Genomic DNA, 20,454 nt, shown 5'->3' with positions numbered 1-20,454 from the left:
CAGACGATCTTCAGTTGAACCTTTAAAAAGCTTCAATAAGAACTTAAAAAATGTTTATATAGCTTCATAGTGATCTTTTCGAAGTCCTTCTTAAAATTAATTTGGGCACTAGAGGGTTAAGACAGCAACGTAAAAGTTCTACTAGTTTCAAGATTTGTATCAGTTAGGTTTTTTTTAAACAAAGATCCTAGCATTAAAGAGCGGATGGTACTTGATGTCCCCGCTTTTTACACAGCAAAAGCAATACTGGTTACCGACAAGTTGTGCTTCAGTATACTCTTTTCCTTACCATTCTTTTACAAAAAATTTTTCCTTTATGATAAAAATAGGAAAAAGGGGAATTATCATAACAATATACCATTGTTAGTAGTTTTTACAACAAACTATTGACAATTATTTTTCAATTCTTTGTTGGTACTATATTTTTAAACTTTTATTTAAAGAAAATTACCACACATTCATTGTTACACAAGTTTGTTTAACATTGCCTTCATTCTCAAAAAAAAAACTAATCCGTAAATTCTCATTTGTCCAGATAGTCGTAGGCATCATAGTAGCAAGTCCTGCCCAACTGCTTGTACGCCCTGCCAAACCAACTGACGGCGGTCTTCAGCTTTTCGTTGCAATTTTCTCCTTTCGAGTCGCATTGACCGCGGAAGTACTTTTGCAGCTGCTTCATGTAGACCGTCATCTCATCACAGTCGATTTCTGCCCCGTCGTCGAAATCCGGTGGATATTTCGCTAAAGACGATTTCAATAAGTTAAAAGAAATTTAATGCTAGTTTTCTCCTGCTGAAATAGAACATTTGACTCACGGTCCGGCTCTAGGAAGCACTTGACATCAATTTGTAGAAGGTCTACCAGCAGCTTGTTCATCAATGACATCCAGTCCGTGCAAACTGCCAGAGCAGCTACACGATCTTTCTCGAGGGCCGACGTCAGCTTAGCCAGCTTAGAGAGAATATGTATAGGCGGTTCTTCAACGGCCGGTTTCGACGGCGTTGTAATGCTTGCGGACGGAGCCACAGTAGTAGTAGTAGTATCGGGTGTATCTGCTCCAGGAGCTGCTGTCGTAGTCTCTGCAGCAGCACTTGTGGTACTAGCTGGCACTGCCGGAGCCGTTTCATTCCCACTAAGCATTTCCGGATGCATATCGTAGTGATGCAAAACGTTGAAGTTCTTCGCAATCATGTCGGTAACTTCCTCCGGGCATCCATACACGTAGCAAAGAATCAGTGTCCGGACGGTGTCAGTTTTAATGGCTGGAATCGTTCCCGGGATGCACATCTGCTTTGGGTCGATCTCTGCTGAGCCAGTGCAGCATGTTAGAATCAGGACTAGAAAGGTCCCGTATGGAATTAGGCTAGACGGTCGCATGTTGGAAACCGAATCGGTACTGAAAGTTCCTTTCGAACCGAAAAGCTGTTTTATACGGTCAACTCACGTGACTTCACAAAACGTTTACAGCTGTTTTCGAGGAGAATGTTTATAACGATAATGAAAGGGTGTACTGCAAACTGTAATAAGTAGTAATTCTTCCAGCAAACTCGTTAACAATAATTCCACGTCCTCAGACGGTTTCTTCAGATTTCGCACTCGCTTTAAATAGATAAGGTTTGGTATTATTCATGAATCGAAACAATGTTTCCACTAGAACTTCGAGAAAGCAGTTGATAGTTATAAGAAATGGAGAACAAATTGATTGAACCGGATAATTTTTTGAAGAATATCTTCAATTTTTTTCTTGAAAAAAAATTGGGAATATATAAAATGCTCAAATTACCGGATTTATTTCCTCATTTTTTGTGTTCAAATTTGGATCTATAATATTCATAACTAGGATTATATATGTCCTGCATTTTGTTACGTCAATAACTTTTTAATTGCGTTTGTAATTAACGTCCAATATGCTCTTGAAACATGGCCAATCGTTTCACTAATACCAACGATCTTAATAATTTAAGCATAAAAAGTTATGTACGGCAACTGAATCATTAGTTTGTTTTATGTCGCGTACTCATCACCATCGTTACAATGTGAATGATCATAAATGGATTAAGTAAGTGCGATGTACGGACTCGAGCCGAAGCTCCTGCTCGCGACGAGCAATCAGATCTGGTTTCCAGTAACGGAAATTAGCAGTACCGCGATTAACTCATTCCCTCGTTGATTATTATTACTCCATAACTCGGATGTTTATGATGTACTCCAATCAGCAGTACTTCGTAAACATGAACCCGTGCGGGGCCCGATCTATAGTCGGTGCTCGTCATCGCAACTATTCAGTAGCGCCTTGTTTGTAAACTGTAAGCTAGTTAGCGCTCGTGTAAACCGACTCGAACACACAATGAACCTTTACCGGATGAATGCCTGCCTAGTAGTGATCGTCCTGCTGATTGCGTGCAGTTCGTCGGCGGAAATTCGAGGTTAACAGTCGAATCTTTATACCTGAGCTCACCACCCTAATAGTCTAATCTTTCAATCTCGTTTTAACCTGCAAAGCGGTCCCCACCTTCGATCAGGAGGACATCGATTGTGACGAAATGGTACTGTACTATAAACAGCTGGCCAAATACTTCTCGACGCAGTGCCGCCAGCCGTCCGGCTGTGAAGCGAAAATGCAAGCCGCGGTGGACTGGTTCACCCGAGCGCACAATCAGATTGCACGGAGCTGCTACTATGACATTTATGAGGATTATTAGCAAACGAAATGGAACGAGTTTTAATCTAAACTGTTATTAGCTTTTAGCTTCCGAAACCAGCTGCTATGTCTTTGATTATAGTTATTGTAAAGGTTAAAACGAATTGAAAGCTTTTTTACCAAAAACATGAAAATAAATAATTTCAAACGATTTACGGAAAAAAAATATAACAAACAAAATTATCTTAATATCATGAATATTATGAACAAAATACAGTAAAAATATCAATGGTAAAAAAAACTTATTTAAAAAAATCAATAAATTGCAAAGATCTATACTTTTTCTTAGTTAAAAAAGCATGACCAGAATTTCAGAGAATTGAGAATTTGTTTATCCAATGCTGGGATCTAAAATTGAAAATTTATTGAAGAATTGAAAAGCGTTGGTACCGTAAAACGGGGCATCATAGATCAGCGGGGTAACATTGATCAGTTTTACCCTTCTCATGAATAGTTGAAATAAAACTGATCCGTGATTACTTTTGCTAAAATTGAGTATAACATCTTAGTCTCGTGTCATTCGAGGTCTGAACAATATTGTATTGGATGAAATTTTTTATTGTTTTGATGGCCAAACTTTAAAATTAATTCGATCGTTATATTTCTTACTCTCAGTAAGTGTCAGAAAAAGCACTTTATACTAGTCGAATATTGAACATTTCGTATTCATTGACATGTTTCCCGAATTTGTTATTAAATTTTTTCAATCAACCAGAAAAAAATTCAGTCAAATTTATTACATTCAATGTTAATTAGTTTATTTTTGTTAAGAAAGTCAAGTTTTATGCTCTATCCAAGACAACATCCTGCCCTACGCCAGGATGTTGTCTTGGCTAGAGCATAGAACGTAACAGGCTAGAGCTGGCCTATTGATACTTCCGTTGTTGAAAAGGCCTTGCATATAAGATCAACATACGTTTTCTGAACACAAAAATTTTACAACGATTGTTGACTTACAAAATACTTCTAGCAACTTTCGCGACCAACGTTTACGTTTTTCATCTTCGAAAGATAAAATTACATATGGCATAAAAATGCCTCGCAGTACATACCGCGGCTAAATGCAAGGACAGGACTATCCTCCGCAGTAAAAGCAGTCAAGGAGAACGGGAAGCGTCTTGAAATAACGACGAAAAATAAATGTTTTTAATGTTCAGGATTTTCGAAGGGCTTTGAAAACTAACTTCTCAAGTTCTAAGGATGCCAGTGCTGGTTTTAAAAATATGAAACCTGTAATTTCAGTTGTAAAATATATAAATACTCACGAAAAAGTGAAAAAAATGATCAATGTTACCCCGTTTTACGGTATCACAAATGATTGAGCTTTAGAACTGCTGAACCATACAAAAATTGGGAATTACGGAGGAAACTACGCAAATTAACCTCATGTTTAACTTTTTTCGAACGGTTGATGAAACTTTTTGACTTTATATTTTGGACCTAAAAATTTAACTCGATTCATTGTTCATGTCGAAAATTACGAATTATAATTCTTCCCTCTTTTCTTGTCTTCATGTTTTAAGCAAAGGTGCAGTTTGGCGTTCTAAAAAAAATTATACCGCCAGAAAAAGAAATTTCTTCTAGAGGAAAAGTTATCTACAGCTTTGCCGAAAACACTATACCGATCAAACAATCCGTTTGAACGCTAAAAATATCTTTTATCATAATAAGACACTCGGCGCTGGAGATTATCCCATAACTAGATGTCCCGGATTTTGTGCTGACATAAATCGAACAGCAGTCGTGAGTCAACATGAACAACTGACATCATAAAATGACCATATTATCAAAAAGGAACAACTGTGAAAAGTTTCAGTGAAATCGGAAATGATATGTTGAAAAAATGTTCTTTTTTATTCATTTTATATTTTGCATTGTCTACGGAATATTTCTGAATGACTTTTTCCACAGATTTACAGAAAATGAAATTCATGAGTTTTATTAAGAATTTTATGAAGGCCAGGTCGAAACAGTTGGTGCATTTTGGACAGAATTGGTACGAATATAAATAATATTCGAGGATGTTCCAATGCACAACCGAAAATAGGGAGAAATTTGGACCTAGAGCTCAATAGCAATATTTTACAGAAAAACTTTCTTCTAGAAGCGAAAAATTTGTTTTTTAATCTATATCGGTTATTGTTAACTATAGAAATAACCTTTTCCTATAAAAAAAGCAAAGCCTTGGTGCTACATTCCGATTCGGAACGCGACCTTCTGTTCATTATACACAAACTTCGAAGCCAACAGTTAGGTGTACAGGACAATTGCGGGGCTAGCGCTACGATCCTACTGACACTTACAGTCTTTCCCGAGCCGAGGCTCGAACCTACGACAACTGGCTTGTTAGGCCAGCATCGTACCTCGAAACCAGCTGGGAGGTTAACCTTTTCCTATAAAGTTGCTTGAACTAACAGAGTTATAACATTGTAGAACAAGTTTTTTTTTATCTACAAAGGTGAAAAACATATGTACTTGATTTTGTCGAAAATGTTTTTTTTTCTTCATAAATTTTGTCGAAAATCTGAGTCAACCTAGTTTTTGATAATTTTTCAATAAACGTCTTATCATATGTAACAACTTTGAAGAAGAAAGTTTCCCTCTAAAATAATATAAATTCGGTTTCCGGAGGTAGGGCTCAACAGTTTCATCTTTTCAGACATCTGGTGTTATCCCAAAAAGTTTTTTTTTGTTAAAAATCAACATTCTGGGACTTGGAAATTTTTGAACTGAGGAACTTTTGTGCCCTATCTCTAAACGGAACTCGAAAAGTCGCTTTCTGTGGCACCCTAATGTCCACACTAAACTTGTGTGTTTTTTAATGATTCAAGTTGCCAAATTAGTTATCATCGTCTATGCTAGCTAGTAGCTTATAATAGGTTCCAAGAAAATTGAAAAAAGCAGGCGTTTAAAAAAAATTATGCTGGATTTGTATTAGCTGGACCGCCACAAATAAAAGGGTCTATTGAAACCATAAACGATAATTAGACTCCAGTTGCTGGTTACAGTAAGTGGGATAATTCTTCCAATTTTTTTTTTATTTTTTATTCTGTGCGCCAAATATTAAAATAAATATTTCAAGATCTTAACATGTTTTAGGATTAATTTCAATTTCTGACATAAGATTAGAGGTGGAAGGGGGAGAGAGAGGGAATAAGAAATCTTACGATGGAGAAGGAAGCGTCGAAAATTCCGAAAAAAAGTCCTTACGTCATTTGTGAATGACGCCCAAGTAGGAATTCTATATAGACCACCTCACCGAATCTCTTTAACCTCACTTTTCTGACAGTTATTGGTAACATTGTTTACGTTTTGGACTCTGTGCTTTTTTCTGGTGGAGTAATGATGTGCTTAGTGGAAATCCTGCTCAATTTATAAATTGTTCTTAGTGTACTGGCACCTCACGCACAACATTTAAAGGATATTTTGGTCACAATTTACATGATCTGCTATGATTGAGAACTTAACTGCATCGCCCGAAAGTAAACAAAGTTACCAGTAACTATCAAACCCAGATGCGTGACGTCACCGTGCGATGGTCCATTGTTTTCTCGAAAAATCCCATGCATAGGAATTTAATCGAAACGAACATAATTTCTCAAAACCTTTGAACTACAAAAGTTTATTAAGCAACAATTTTACGTTTGTGGCTGAGGATTTCATGAATCTAATATCGAAAATAAAATTTAACTAAATCGGAGTTGTTATTTTTTTTTTTTGCAATATGAACCTAATATCGAAAATAGGATTTAATTAAATCAGACTCCTATTTTTTGCAATAATCTCCAAAGGAATGTTTTTAAAATTTAACAAGTCAGTTTTCTCAAAATTTTTAGCCAAAGCTAGAATATGTTTCTGCTGTGTCTTAACTATTTGAACAAATATAATCTTGGATTAATTACTTGCATAACTTTATGGTTGAAGAAAATTTCAAAACACAGACGAAAAGAACAGCTTTTTGTATTCTCGTGTAATGCAAGGAAAACTAATGCCAAGTTGCACGTCTTTTTATAACAAATATCAAAATTTTGAAGATATGAAGATATGAAATTTTGAAGATATTTGAAGTGATTAATATGACTTGAACTAATAAAATCTGGAGGCTATTTCACTGGAGTTGCTCTTCTTGACATAGAAAAGACATTTGACAGTGTTTGGCATAGAGGTTTAATAGCTAAAATGTAAAATTTTAGTTTTGTTCTTTGTATGACAAAAATGATGCAAATTAACTTACTGACCACACTCTTCAGCTTGACTGTAGTGGTGGGGTAGTGTACCTCAAGGAAGTATCTTGGGACCAATCTTATATAATATTTTCACTGCTGATCTTTCTGATTTGCCTCCAAGATGTGAGAAATCTCTGTTTTGTGACGATACAAGCATTTTCGTAAAAGGAAACAGCCTTCGTTGTGTACGTCGGCTGCAAGAAAGTCTAGATATGTTTTCTTCATACTTGCAGAAAAGAAATAGTTCTCCTAATGCATCAAAACACAAATTTTTGTTTTTTTCTCATAAGCCAAGAGTTCCATCTTTAAAACCCACCAATAATAACGTTTTCCAGATGAACGGTGTGTTCTTCAATTGGATTGATCAAGTTAAATATTTAGGACTAATTTATGACATAAATCTTTTTTTCAAGGAGCACTATGAGAATATCCAATCAATGTGCACCAAACATATAAAATGTTTATATCCCCTTATTAACAGAAATTCTGGACCTTGTCTCAAGATTAAAGATTTGAAAATGATTTTGAAACGTCGTTCCAAGTTTAGCACGAACTTACTACATAGGCTTACTAAAGCAGAAACATTAGGAAATCAAACCAACAAATCAACAATTAGCTCACTTTATAGTCAGTGAGCTACTTTTTATACTTGACTGGTAGGTTTCAAATTTGTCCTTCATTCACATTCCCTTATTTGCGAGAGCAATCACAATCCATTGTAATAATAAAATTTATGATTTATTAAATTGTGTTGATATGTCAACATTCGCGGCACAACGCACAATTTAAACTAAGAAGAAATGATAATGAATTACAATTCCCACCTATTAAAAAATATCTCTATAAACAAAAATAGAGGAAAGGAATATTGAAACAGGGGAAAAAACATTGTCAGATGCTCGGATTTGTTTGTTTTCGTTTGATGGGTAAAAAAATCTACAATTTTCGAGAATATATCTATTGGTGAAAGATATAGAAATTGAATAATCTACTTGTCTCAACATTAACTACCATGTTTTCGCGGTTTTGAATGTAATGAAACTGTCAAAGTAATTTGTTTAAAAATCTACTTTCTCCTCTACAACCGAGAACCCGCTCATACCTGGAAATACGTCCCGAAACTCGGGACTTGGCTGATGGATCCATCCGTTTCGTTGCTGTATGATACACTGAAACATCGTTGAGCTTGTTGACCTTTCCGGTGGTTTAACTTGCGCAAAACTCCGAAAAAATACCAAATATCAATCTAGGACAAAATGATTCGCGCTTATCACCGGGGGTAGTTTAGTGGTAGATTCTGATTCACACGCTTCGGCAAATTATTTCCTCTTTTTTCACGGTTCTTTTCAGCTTCCCTGAGGAATGGTACACAAACAATCCACACGCACTAATCCATGAATTCCGCTTCGAGTATCACTTTTCGGCTGGCTTATCGCCATTCAGTTGAGCAGCTGACACAATGATTCTTCTAGTAATCGTGAACTTCCAGCATTCGACCGACATTTTTCCCACTACGGGTTATCACCCTGAGCCGCCGTAATTCATTCATTCGCGCTTATCAGACTGCTGGAAATTACTTATTGTATAATCCGACGTTTAATTATCACCACCAAAATATAAACACTGTTTATGGCTTTCAATGATGTCGACCGCTCCTCACTTTTTGTTTTCGTTCACACTTTTAACTGCCAGTGCCAGTGACCTCTTGATAGATGCTATCAAATGATAGGAAAAATTCTGTCGAGAAGAAAAAATATTCTGGTTAAAAATCACTTCTGCTTCGCAGAAGGTCTCTTTTTTCTGTCACATCCATTTTTTCATGTCACGAGAAGATTTTTCCACAGCGTCCAGTCTAACGAACCAGAAGAAACCAACCAGTTTTAAAAGCTCACCACTTGAGCCCGATTAGCAAGTCTTTTCTGTTAAAAAAAATCGAAAATAAAAGTCTTACATTCAACAGCTCAATCTGAAACTAGCCACTTTACAGTTTTTCTGTTTCCCTTTTAGACACAAATTTCACGGAAAGGACAACCACAGAAGAACAGCGCATCCGAAAACCGGCACCACCCAGAGCAGACTGAAACACGGAGTCACACCATCCAAGCAGTGGAGTACAACGCGAGCATAGCGTATACATACATAGCACATAAAATACGGATTCAACTCGACACATAAGAGGACAACATAGGCAGCAAGACTAACCCAACCTAGCAAGAGCTAGCCGCACTGTGGTGAATGAAAATCTTGCCTTGCCGTGCGTCCTCCCATAGTTTGTACCGGCGGCGGCTAGCAGGAACAAGAGAGCGTGCGGCACGAAACCCGATCCGATTACGGCGTACAACTCCGAGAGGCGGTGGTGGCAACAGAGCGAGAGCGAAATAATATTTTAACTGCGCGACCAAATTCCGCCGACAACACAAGAACGGAGCTGCTGGCCACGGGTTCTGTTGGGGGTGGTGTGGAGGGTGCATGCGTGCTAGCGGCATCTATATTAGAACAATGGAGCCAAATTTAAACTTGAATGAAGACGCTGATTATAAACATATCTTGGTTTACTTCTATTAACGGCGTCATATCCTGGACCCAAACGTGCTGCCATTCGAGAATACTTTTAATCGCCAAAATCTTCTCTCACACCGTCCTGGTCGCACTGGTCTTTTCACCTCTGACGGGCACGAAATGTCACGAATAATAATGGCAATAAAATGGAAATGACCAATTTAGTTTAATTGCTTATCGGGAACGGTATAATTTAAATTAGGAGATTCGGTCCAAATTCCGCTGCTAGTTTATTTAAGTTAATCTTCTTAATGCTTTGCCTGATTGTTCACGCAATCGTGGGGAAATTTACGACATTAGCTTGGATATTTTTAGTGAAAAATATGTGAGTCAATCTATGAATAAATGGTATTTTGTATTTTTTAAAATCTCAAAGCATTACATGCTTTTTAAGGGATAAATCCCGATCATCTATCATTTATTGGGTTTTTAAAATAGATATAAGTTTTAGGTATAACAAAACTATTTTTGGTTTAGCTTATCACCGCACAGTGGTATGAGAGCTCGTGAACATTTTTCATTTACTTTTCTGATATTGGCTTTTTTGACATATGCTCGGCGTGCGACCAGACCGAACCAAGCGCCAAAAACTTTATTTCGAGTAATAGGCGATTAAAGTTTAACCACCCCGTATGCTTCCTGCAAACTGCTGCAAAGAAATTTTGTTATAATACCATTATAAACTGATCAAATGATTTCGTTTTATCATGAAAGATAGATTATCAAATTTAACATCCACTGGTGTTAAAAACTCAATTTTTTTAAAAATGGCGCTTGGTTCGGTCTGGTCGCACGCCGACCATATTACCTTCAGAAAACGTTTAGTATATAAAAAGCCTCGAAGAATGAAAATAAGGTTTAGTTCGGAACTCCACTCTTCACTCGCTTTTCACTCTCGCACTTTAGAGAAAAAGTGTCTTCAGCAAAGTGGTTGTCAATGTTGCCACATAAAAACTCTGCCGAAGACACTTTCTTCCTAACTCCTCTTCTTTTGGAGATATAGCGTTTCTTATAAAACTAGTTTTGGGAATTAGATTTCTTTAAACATCTCAAAAATTACTGCATTTAGAAAGCAACGATGTTCAGCATACATTTGTACGTCATTAAACAAGCACACAACTTTGTAGAAGACGCAAAAAAAAGCTTTCACAAAAACCGAGTAATTGCCCAAAAATGTGAAAAAAATCATTTTTTGTACATCTCCAGATCACAGTTAAGTAAAAACTAGTGGACGAAACCTGCATAGGATGAATTATTATCATAATTACTCTGCTAAATTGAATTGAAACGTTTGTCTCTCCCAGTATCTTCATTGCCTGATATGCAATTCAAAAAGACAAATTTTCAAATATTTCGGCAATAACTCGGTCTGTGTCTTCTGCAAAGTTGTGCGCTTGGATAATATACAAACATATGTTCCACATTGTTGCCTTCAACTACTACAGTTTTTCAGATATTTAAAAAAAGTCTAATCTAAAACGACATGCTAAGGCCATCATTAACCTAAAGTGCAAAACTGAAAAAGAAGATTTGCATCAATAGCGGCAGAGTTTCAAACTGAAATCTCGAGGCATTTTATATTCTAAAATCTTCTGAAATAGTATGTCAATAAAACCAATATTTGGAGAGTAGATGAAATAAGTTCCTGATTTCGAGCTCGGTCGTTGTAGAAGCTATCTTTTTTGTGTCATCTACAAAGTTGTGAAGTATGAAACAGTATCGATGATCAACTTAATTGATAAAATGATTAATTCGTGTGAGCATGCTTTACTCACTCTACTCAAAGTCAACTGCCACATTCCCTCGATATCAATGAGTGATACGAGCCAGAGGCTTAAAACAAATAGAAAACCTCTTAGCACAGTGCACATTTCGATGTACACCAATTGTCATGTGTGCGCGTGTGGCAAAATCGATGTTGATGAGCAAACATTGAGAGCGTTGAAGTTTGACATTGTTTTATACTCTCCGCAAGACTCTTGTTGCTTAATTGAATGCAGGCTCATTAAAAAGTGGAGAGATGGAAAACTGAGCAATAGCATAAAAGGTACCTTGATGGGTGGTACAGGTCGGATTTGATTATCCGGAGGCACGATCATCCGGAGGCACGATCATCCGGGGGCTCGGTTATCCGTGGCTCGGTTATGCGGATAAAATGACTCAAATTTTTACATTTCTGAACCTCGTATATACTGCGTAGTTAATTCGATGCATTAAAAGAGGTGACGATTGATTCATCTCATTATGATTAAGCTTTCTACATTTGACAAACATCGACATACAGTCGCTAGCTAATTTGTATATTTTATGTTGGTGTATTTACCGACTACAATTTTCTATTTATCAACAAACGGACTGTTCTCAATCAGTAAAGTAAAAAAATCTAAATAAAAATCGACTCGATTATCCGTAGAATTTGGTTATCCGGAGTGAAATGTTTTTCAAAATTCCGGATAATCGAGTCCGACCTGTAGTAGCTAGCCATGGTATGAATACCGCACTCTAGGCCGATGTTATACCGAAAGCAAAACGGTGCAAATCGAAGCATTTTCATATGTTTTCACATACTTAGTAGATATTATTCCTCACGTAAGAAAAAACGTTTTTAACACCGCTTCACTTTCAGTATAACATTAGTCTGCCCGATGATATAGCGAACACGAATAGCGTCGCGAAGCGATTCACCTTGCCGTGGTTAAATGTACAATAAGTAGAGCTATACATTTCACCACAACAAGGCGACGCTATTCGCGCTTACTATGTCATATTCCTGAAAGCGTTGAATGCTTACTTAAAAAATTTTAAGAATAAATCAAGAATATCGTTTTCATAAATACATTGGAATAAACTTAAATTGTTTTTGGGTCACAGAAACAGACGCAAAAAATGTTGAAAAACTTATAACCCGATTTACTTTGAAAAAGTGCCGTTGTTTTCACCCAAAAAACCTAAAAAATTGAAGAGGTTATTGTTTGAGCAGATTTTAATTGTATGATTTTTTAATATAATTTTCTTGTACGAGTTATATCTGGAACACGACGGTAACATTTCAAATTATTATACCCAAAACTTTTCAGTTATATTCGCGGTGGCTCTGAAAAGAACCGTTTCTATTGTTTTGGACAAAAATGGCATCAATTTTATATGCGATATTCAAACTTGATTTCTGTTGATGACGCAGAATTCATCATCATTACTCTTCGCTCTGACTGTTCGCATCTCATGAGTGTTTACACCAGGGATGGTTCTCATGATGGTTTGAGACCCCTCCCTCTTCTGGAAGGCAGGGAGGGGGTTCCTATACAAATAAAACATATATTTCTGAATATTTCAAGAACTAATTGAAAATTTGGTACCAAATAATGCATGAGAAGGTTTTTGAAGGCAAGAAATGTTCCTATGATAGTTTGACACCCCTCCCTGCTCCAGAAGGGATACAAACAATTCCTAATATCCGCATAACTCGACATTCAATCAAGCAAATGAAACCAAATTTTGCATGTTGGTGTTTTCGAAAGCACGAAATATTGTTGCGGCAGATCGACACCGCTCTCTCATCGAAAAGGTAAGGCCCACATAAAAATGAAACACAAATTTCTACATTACACGAGAACTAATCAAATGAATAGAATGAAATTTTTGTATGCAGAGGTTTTTGAGGGCAAGAAATATTATTATGGTAGTTTGACACCCCTTTCTTTCCTGGAAGGAAGGGCTCTCATACAAGTGAATCACACATTTCTGCACAAGTCAAAGCTAATCAAGCAAATGAAACAAAATTTGCCATATGGAGGTTTCTGGGGACAAGAATTGTTTCTATGGTTGTCCGACACCCCTCCTTCCTTTGGAAGGGAAGGCTTCCATACAAATGAAACACAAATTTCTTCATAACTCGAGAACTAATCAAGCAAATAAAACCATATTGACACCCTCTCATCTCTGGAGTGGAAGGATTCCCACACAAATGAAACACATATTTCAATTGATTGTTCTGGAAAACATTTCAAAATGCCGAGACGATGCACAGAACCCAAAAATCGACCTCTAACACCATTCTGATTCCTAAGATGGCGACCTCCGGTTTCTGGAAAAAAATCAAAAATGAATAACACCCAATATGAGCATTTCCGAAACCACAATACTATCCACAGGTCAGGAATTACCTCCAATAGCCATTTTGAAATTAAAGATGACGACTTCTGATTTCTGGAAACAGCACAAAATAACCGAATACCACTAAATACGGTAGTTTTCTTAATCAGGATGATGCACAGAGGCCGAAAATCAACCTAGGACACTATTTCGATTTTAAAACTATCCGGTTTCTGGAAAACTGCCCAAAATGGCCAAAAATCACCGAATACCACCTAATATCGGTAATTCTGGAACCATTTATAGACTATCAATAAATCGCACCGCATGGTCATCACAAGAAACGTGAGAACGAATTCTACATATTTTCTAAGTTTTGTGATTCTCCACAACTTGACGGAGTGGTAGCAGCTATACACTGTTTTTAACCTACCGCCGGCTTGATTCAGTCGAATGCTAGTATGTATAGCATCGAAATTTTATTTCACAGAATAAAATTTTTCAATCTTTTTAAACGGATCGGTTCAATTGCACATAGTATTATAATTCGATAGGAGCTACTAGTCAAACTAACCAACCAAAAAACCTTTTTAAGGACATTCGATTAAAAAATGAACCACATAATATGATAAATTGGATATCACAAAACTTTTGACTTCTTAAAATTTGAAATGTCGGTCGAAAAAAAAGGTAGCAGTTACATAGACCCATTTATTCATTGATCCCCAGCTTAGTTTTCAATTTAAATTTAAAAACTATTCATCTTGAAAATGACTGAAAACGGTATGCAAAGAGTACTGTGGGGAAACTATCCATAAAAACTCAATCATCACAATGCCAACCATGTCATACACTTTCGGCCCATAAAGCACGCGTATCATAAACGCGCTGGCGTTCCTTTCGCTCTCACTATCACCGTACCGTACCCCCTTGGTTCGGAAACATTTTCTTCACGGCGCGCCGGGTGCCAAGCTCCGGTGAGCACTCCGCCAGGTTCAGACAGTCAAAATCACTGGAGCACTAACACCAGATTCGTTCAACGAAAGTGGATTGCTTCTGCTCAACTCGTTGCGTTAATGGCATTGTTTGCATCTACCGAATTCTCGCTACTGTTTGTTATTATAACTACGATGAAAAACGAACGTGTGGGAAATACACGTACGTAGCTTGAGCTCATGTTTTACGATTTTCCCGGCACTATGGTTTAGAACGCTGGTGAAAGATTTTGGCGGAGTTTTATTCAATGGATTTGATTACAAACAATCGTTTATGTGTAAACAAGGTACATTTGAACGCTGCTGTCGTAAATCTCGCTTCGTTCAGGTTTATCCCATCCAAAGAAAGCTCAATAATCCCGACGGCTCTCAAAGAGCCTTAAACCTGCGAATACATTAGTTTTATTTTTTTGTTATAATAGTGCAAGTCTATAGCCTATAGTCACCACCCTAAAAATGTTTTTTTTTTATTTTTATAATGGAAGAATAGTGATTGCGAATCTCTATAACACTGGCAAGCTGGTATTTGTAACTTCATGGTAAAGGCCATAAACACCTAGTCGAGGTAGTCCACCGTTATTCAGGAATGAATCTAAGATGGTTAATTACGGACTAGCATTAATCAACAGGATACGGTCCACGAGATCTCGGATGACATTAATTTTTTTCCCCTGTACGAGGCACAAACCATCGTGGTCACATGAAATTATACCAACTAATTATTCTTACAGAAGCTAATGCTTTTTGTGTCTATACAGAATACAATTGGTATACGAAGGTACAATAATAAGGAATAAGTTCTAAGTAACATCACAGTAACAACGGTTTGATAAAACAGAAAATGATCTCATTCATGAATTGTTCGAGCTTTCCATGATGTCATGCAGTGATAGTAAAAGTAATTTACATGGATAAATAGAAGCATGTAATTATAGATCAAATTTACCGCCAGAATCAAGTTTATAATTTACCGTTTAGACCTAATTTGTAGTACTATTCCATTTTGAAAATGTCACAGTTCTTTTGAGAAAAACAGCCTTGCCTAATTCACCACGGAAAATCCAAAAACTGTAATTACCGAACTAAATACAATGACATAGGTCCCACGACACAAAAAATATATAAAGCAAGCACAACAGTGAGCAGTTATCCGATGAGTCAGAATTTATGCTTTGCTTTTTCGGAACGACATCCCAAAAGCTCTGATTACATTTAGTTCCCGTATACGTACATAACCACAGTGAGCGTTACGTTCTGTTTATCCCAGGACATTAATTTAAATGGAAGTGTCATCCAACTGTAGAAGGATTATCTCGTGTGCTATCGTTTATTCTGTTGCAAGTGTAACTAATGTGTATAATACGTACGACTGCGAATGTCTTCCGTAGGGGAATATAAAAGAAGAAATAGTGCTGGGATTAATTTCGCTATTTCTTTCATTGGCTTAGTTTACACACAATGAAAAAATGTGTTAAACTGCTAAATATCTCATACAGCCACAAACATTGCATACGTGAGTAAAATTTAAATAGGATGGACGAACTACACAGAGTAGTAAATGAATCGATCAAAATTTGAATTTTCTCGAGAAACTTGTGGTAATGTGAAAAGGCCCAACGCTTCAATTCCCAAATCACGCATCACTCAGTCTGTGTGCATTCAAAAAAGCCGCAAGTCGTGACTTGTTAATTATATTTGCAGACTAAATTTGTAGACAAGTTTCGTGTGCAGGCCAATTGCCAACTTCCGATAGCAATTCTACTGCCAATGAACAGAGCCCCGACTAGCTGTTCAGCAGGAAACTCGAATACCGCATTGTTTAGCCGGTAGAAACCAACTGTTTCGATGCAGCGATAGAAAAAAAAAACAATTTTCGTCAGTGTGCACGCCCGCACACGTCTCTCGTGAAATGAACAATTTTACGAGTGCCTAAACTTGCCCTAGCACGTGCTTTCCGTAAAACTTCTTTCGCCACTTCAGACTCACTTATCACGTACATAACATCACTCAAACTAGTGGTGAGGATGGTTGAGTGATGGTAGCACGATGTGATTATAGTTGCTGTTGACAGCAAAGTTACTATACCGGTACTGGAAGCTACCAAATGTGGGGCGGCGCCATGAGAACAATACCATGGCAATTTGAGGTACCATACCAACGACCAACATTTCATAAATTTATGCTTGTGCGACGCACAGTATCGAAATTCGAGAAATCAATTGTGAAGTATGAGGATTGCAAGTTTTGATTGGGAGTTTCAAACCCATGTTTCAGGTAGCAACTCCACCTTCGTTTCAAAGGCACAGCTACTATAAGTTATAATCCGTACACTTCCTGTATTCCACAGACACCCGAGTCATTGTGGGTTGGGTTTATTGCTATAGGTTCAAACCTTACTGGAATACTTGAACTTATTACCCAACATCAGTCGAAGTAAAACAAGAAGGAAACAAACTATCGAAATTGATTTTTCCATTGTTTCGGATCGTGACGCTTTATGATTTTTACGATTTGCTCTGTGCTCCAGGGGTGGTCCATCAACACCATTTCTTGCGATAGGTCAATCTATGTAGCAGGTTAGTAACGATTTCACAATTCGCCGCGGTGGAGAGTCGGGGCAATGAGGTTGCAAATCTTATAAACAATTTTATATACATTTGCCAGCATCTTGCAAAACAAGACTTTCACTTTCCGTCGACTCTGCGAGCCTGTTTGGAATTCATTACGCTACCTGCTGCATCTGAGTTGCAGAGACTGGCAGAAATGACAGAAGGAAAAAAATATGTACCAACCTTCTCCGCCAATCAGCTGGGCGAAGGAGCGTCGTCAACTTATTTGTACACCTGCTTGTAGGATGATTATTACTATTACTACCAGCAATGCAACAACGACCACTGCACCAGTGCACCAGCAGTTCTAATTGGGAATTGCTATTTATTGTCTCAATCACTGCTATGAAGCGATCGTTTCCAATGAAATAGGTACCTAGTTCCTTTCAAATATGCAATTCCTTTCAAATAAAACATCAATGCCATTGGCAGAACAATCAATTGGACCGAAAATTGAATAACTAAATACTAAACTTTTCAAGCCAATCAAATCATATATTTTGGGTTCGAAAAAAATAAAACATCGAACAATAAGTTAGGTTCCAGCTGATTTTTATCATGTTAAGAACGTAGGATGGTATCTTTTAGTTTAATTGGATTAAAATACCAAACCGGAGACAGAGAGATTTTGGGTCTTCTGTCAAAAGAGGTATTTTTTTATAAGCATAAGTCACATCTTTTAGTTTCCATTCATTATCGCATTTCAAATATTACATACACAAGAACAGGCTAGAGTTTCCCGTTCTACTCTCGAAATAGTTTCAAGGTTTTCCAGATCCCGCAAGCATGCAACGTAATGAACTCCGATCGGGACCGCAATTGCTGGACTCTACCCGGGCCTATGTCGCCCATCAACATTGAATTTAACCTCACTATTTGCTTGCTGTGTAAATTACAGCGCACACCTAATCATCGCGCAGCATTCCAATTATGTTGTTTCTTTTCGTATCTGATGCATGCACCGTTTTTGTTTTCTCTCGAACAACCTGACACTATGTTTACGAGACGCAAAACTTGCATTACGCGCTGAAAAATCGCAACACTGTGATTTAGTTTGTTTTCACACTATAAATCACAGCCCGGCTGACTTGCATGGTTCACGTTACGCGCAAAACCGAGCTCCAATTACAGTTGCAGGGAACCGCTCAGGATTAATTCCAGGTGAGGAAAGATGCATAACGATCGGTGACACTACAGCAAAGGAATTTGCAACTTTGCTGGCTGCAATATCAAGCATGTACAGAACATTCTCTCAGGATTTTAAAATAAGATGACTAAACAATAAAAAAAATCTGAGCATTTATTCCATTACTGCGTGCTGAATGTAGTACATTTGTGAACCTCTAATTCCCAAACCTTTCAGCATAAAATCAGAATGACGTTAACCCCGCACATGGCACATGACTAATACATAATTCCATAATCATCGTCACAAATTCGCAAGCACCACATAACTCATAGTAGATTCGAAGAAAAGCATGAGTTGGAGGGGTCTTGGATAGCGACGCCGAAGCGCGATCGCTACTAACAACAAGATGCAGCACACACAGAGAGCGAAAAAACTGGAGCATCGCAGATGAGCCAGCACGGAGCACTCGAGTCTACAAAGAACCAGACTGAACCGCAAATGAAGAAAGTTGGATCTCTACCAGCGCTCAGACAGACAGTCACAGATGCTGAAGGTTATTTTTTCCGGCTCCAGAATTGTGCGCGCCTTCGAGACCAGCTTGTTGTTCTACGGGTTAGGTAAGAAAAAAGCATTTTGCTTAGCCACAGTGGCAAGCTAACCTTATTTACGGTACACTGGATTTGCATTGGTACGGCGCTTCACAGATACACTTTTTCAGTCAAAGATTTCCTCCGACGAAGCAGGATGCTACATGGAATGATTTATGAGGCGTGAATTTTCGCAAAGCACAGCACGATGATGCTCCACGATGTTGGAGAAATGAGAGTGAGTGTGTGTGCTTTTGTACCCTTTCAAGAAGTAGATTTGTATAGTGATGAAATTACTTAGTGCTGGGGAAGTTTCGGTGCAAAATGGACGGACTGCAAGACTTCCACTAATAAATAATAAACTTCAGAACACTCCCGTCCCCGCTGCCGCCAAAGATCGGCGTGCTGAAGTGGCTAAATCACGATAGAAAGGACCTTTATAAAGTATTTCTTCGTGGCAATGATGCTTTGTACCGACGTTGATGCTAATAGTTGCACAAAAAAATAATATGGAGGTGGAAGCTAAACTTCAAAATTCATCTGTGGTTAAAGGTCTCGCAGAGCAAACCTATTTTTAAGATAGATCTTTAGAAAACATAAAATAAAACTTAATCGTCAAGGTTTTGAAAGCAATTGAAAAAACAGCTTATATTACGAACTTAAAACATCAAAGCTGACAATTTGTCCAAATGAATCGGAACATCAAAAACATACGAGTACTGTGCTCGTCCTAAAGCTAACTGGTAATATAAAAGAATATTTGTTTTATTTTCCTAATAAGTTAACAAGACATCAGTGCAATGCACGGGTTGCACCTAAGGACGAGTCGCACCTGGTTTCAATAAAATGCTAACAGCAGAACTGTTCAATGAAGAAGGTTGTTGCGAGCTTTTCGAAAAAGTTTTACCTTCGAGACATCAAAACAATCTAAGCTCATGGAAGCAAACATTAGTTGACTTATAGGGAAGGAGAGATTCTAGAATTTTTTGCCGCTGACATGAAAGATATTAAAGAAGACAGTTGGTGTTTTCTCATGAAGTGTGCGCCAGGCTTGTTCGCACGTAATTGGTTCGTTGCTCGTTGAAATTTGACCATGAAGCTTTCCATCAATTTTTTCGACTGAACAAATTAGTAATAATGATAACTGAAGTACAAGGTCTTTTTTATGCGGAAAGTCCAATTTTGTATGGGACCGCTAAAAAAAGACCTTTTTTGAGTTAAAAAAATAACGAAGAAAACCGTCCTTAAATGTTTGAACCTCGTTTGACTATGATAGTGGTCAACCTAAAGATCAAAATGTTATATTTTGAAATTTGAATATTTACAGAATTAATTGTTATTTTTTTGAAAACGGATATATGATTACTTTTACCCTATAACGGAAAACGTTTTTGTTACGTGGTTGATATTTTGTACCGTTTTTGAGTAATGGAGAAAAATAATTCGCGTAAAAAATCGCGGTAAGGTTTTTCACTGTATCACAAGCTTGTCCATCATTTTATCAATAGTTAAACATGTATTACCGTTTAAAATATTTCATTCTTTGGTTGTTGTTC

The 20,454-nt window shown here is 37.4% G+C and overlaps 2 protein-coding genes across 5 annotated transcripts in view; both read right to left on the bottom strand.

The window, feature by feature from the left end:
• LOC129724833 (SLIT-ROBO Rho GTPase-activating protein 1-like) overlaps window positions 1–20,454 on the bottom strand; it is a 177,605-nt gene that overhangs the window by 40,329 nt on the left and 116,822 nt on the right. Inside the window, exons 1-2 of one of the 4 annotated variants that reach the window (XM_055680055.1) lie at window positions 8,879–8,970; window positions 8,030–8,664 (exon numbers count right to left, since the gene is read on the bottom strand). The exons of 2 other annotated variants lie outside the window; for them this stretch is intronic. In XM_055680055.1, the coding sequence (XP_055536030.1) occupies window positions 8,030–8,105 (76 nt within the window). In that variant the 5' untranslated portion in view covers window positions 8,106–8,664; window positions 8,879–8,970. Of the gene's footprint in view, window positions 1–8,029; window positions 8,665–8,878; window positions 8,971–20,454 lie in introns of those variants that run through there. One more of the 4 variants, XM_055680054.1, reaches the window with a different exon arrangement.
• LOC129724836 (uncharacterized) lies at window positions 405–1,409 on the bottom strand. Its single transcript, XM_055680061.1, has 2 exons — window positions 816–1,409; window positions 405–741 (listed from the first exon to the last, which is right to left on the bottom strand). Exons 1-2 carry the CDS (start codon window positions 1,375–1,377, stop codon window positions 524–526), a joined length of 780 nt encoding a protein of 259 aa, XP_055536036.1. The 5' UTR covers window positions 1,378–1,409; the 3' UTR covers window positions 405–523.

This window comes from Wyeomyia smithii, chromosome 2 (genome assembly GCF_029784165.1).
Source record: "Wyeomyia smithii strain HCP4-BCI-WySm-NY-G18 chromosome 2, ASM2978416v1, whole genome shotgun sequence".
Lineage (NCBI taxonomy): Eukaryota > Metazoa > Arthropoda > Insecta > Diptera > Culicidae > Wyeomyia > Wyeomyia smithii.
This window is presented reverse-complemented; position numbering and strand designations above follow the sequence as displayed.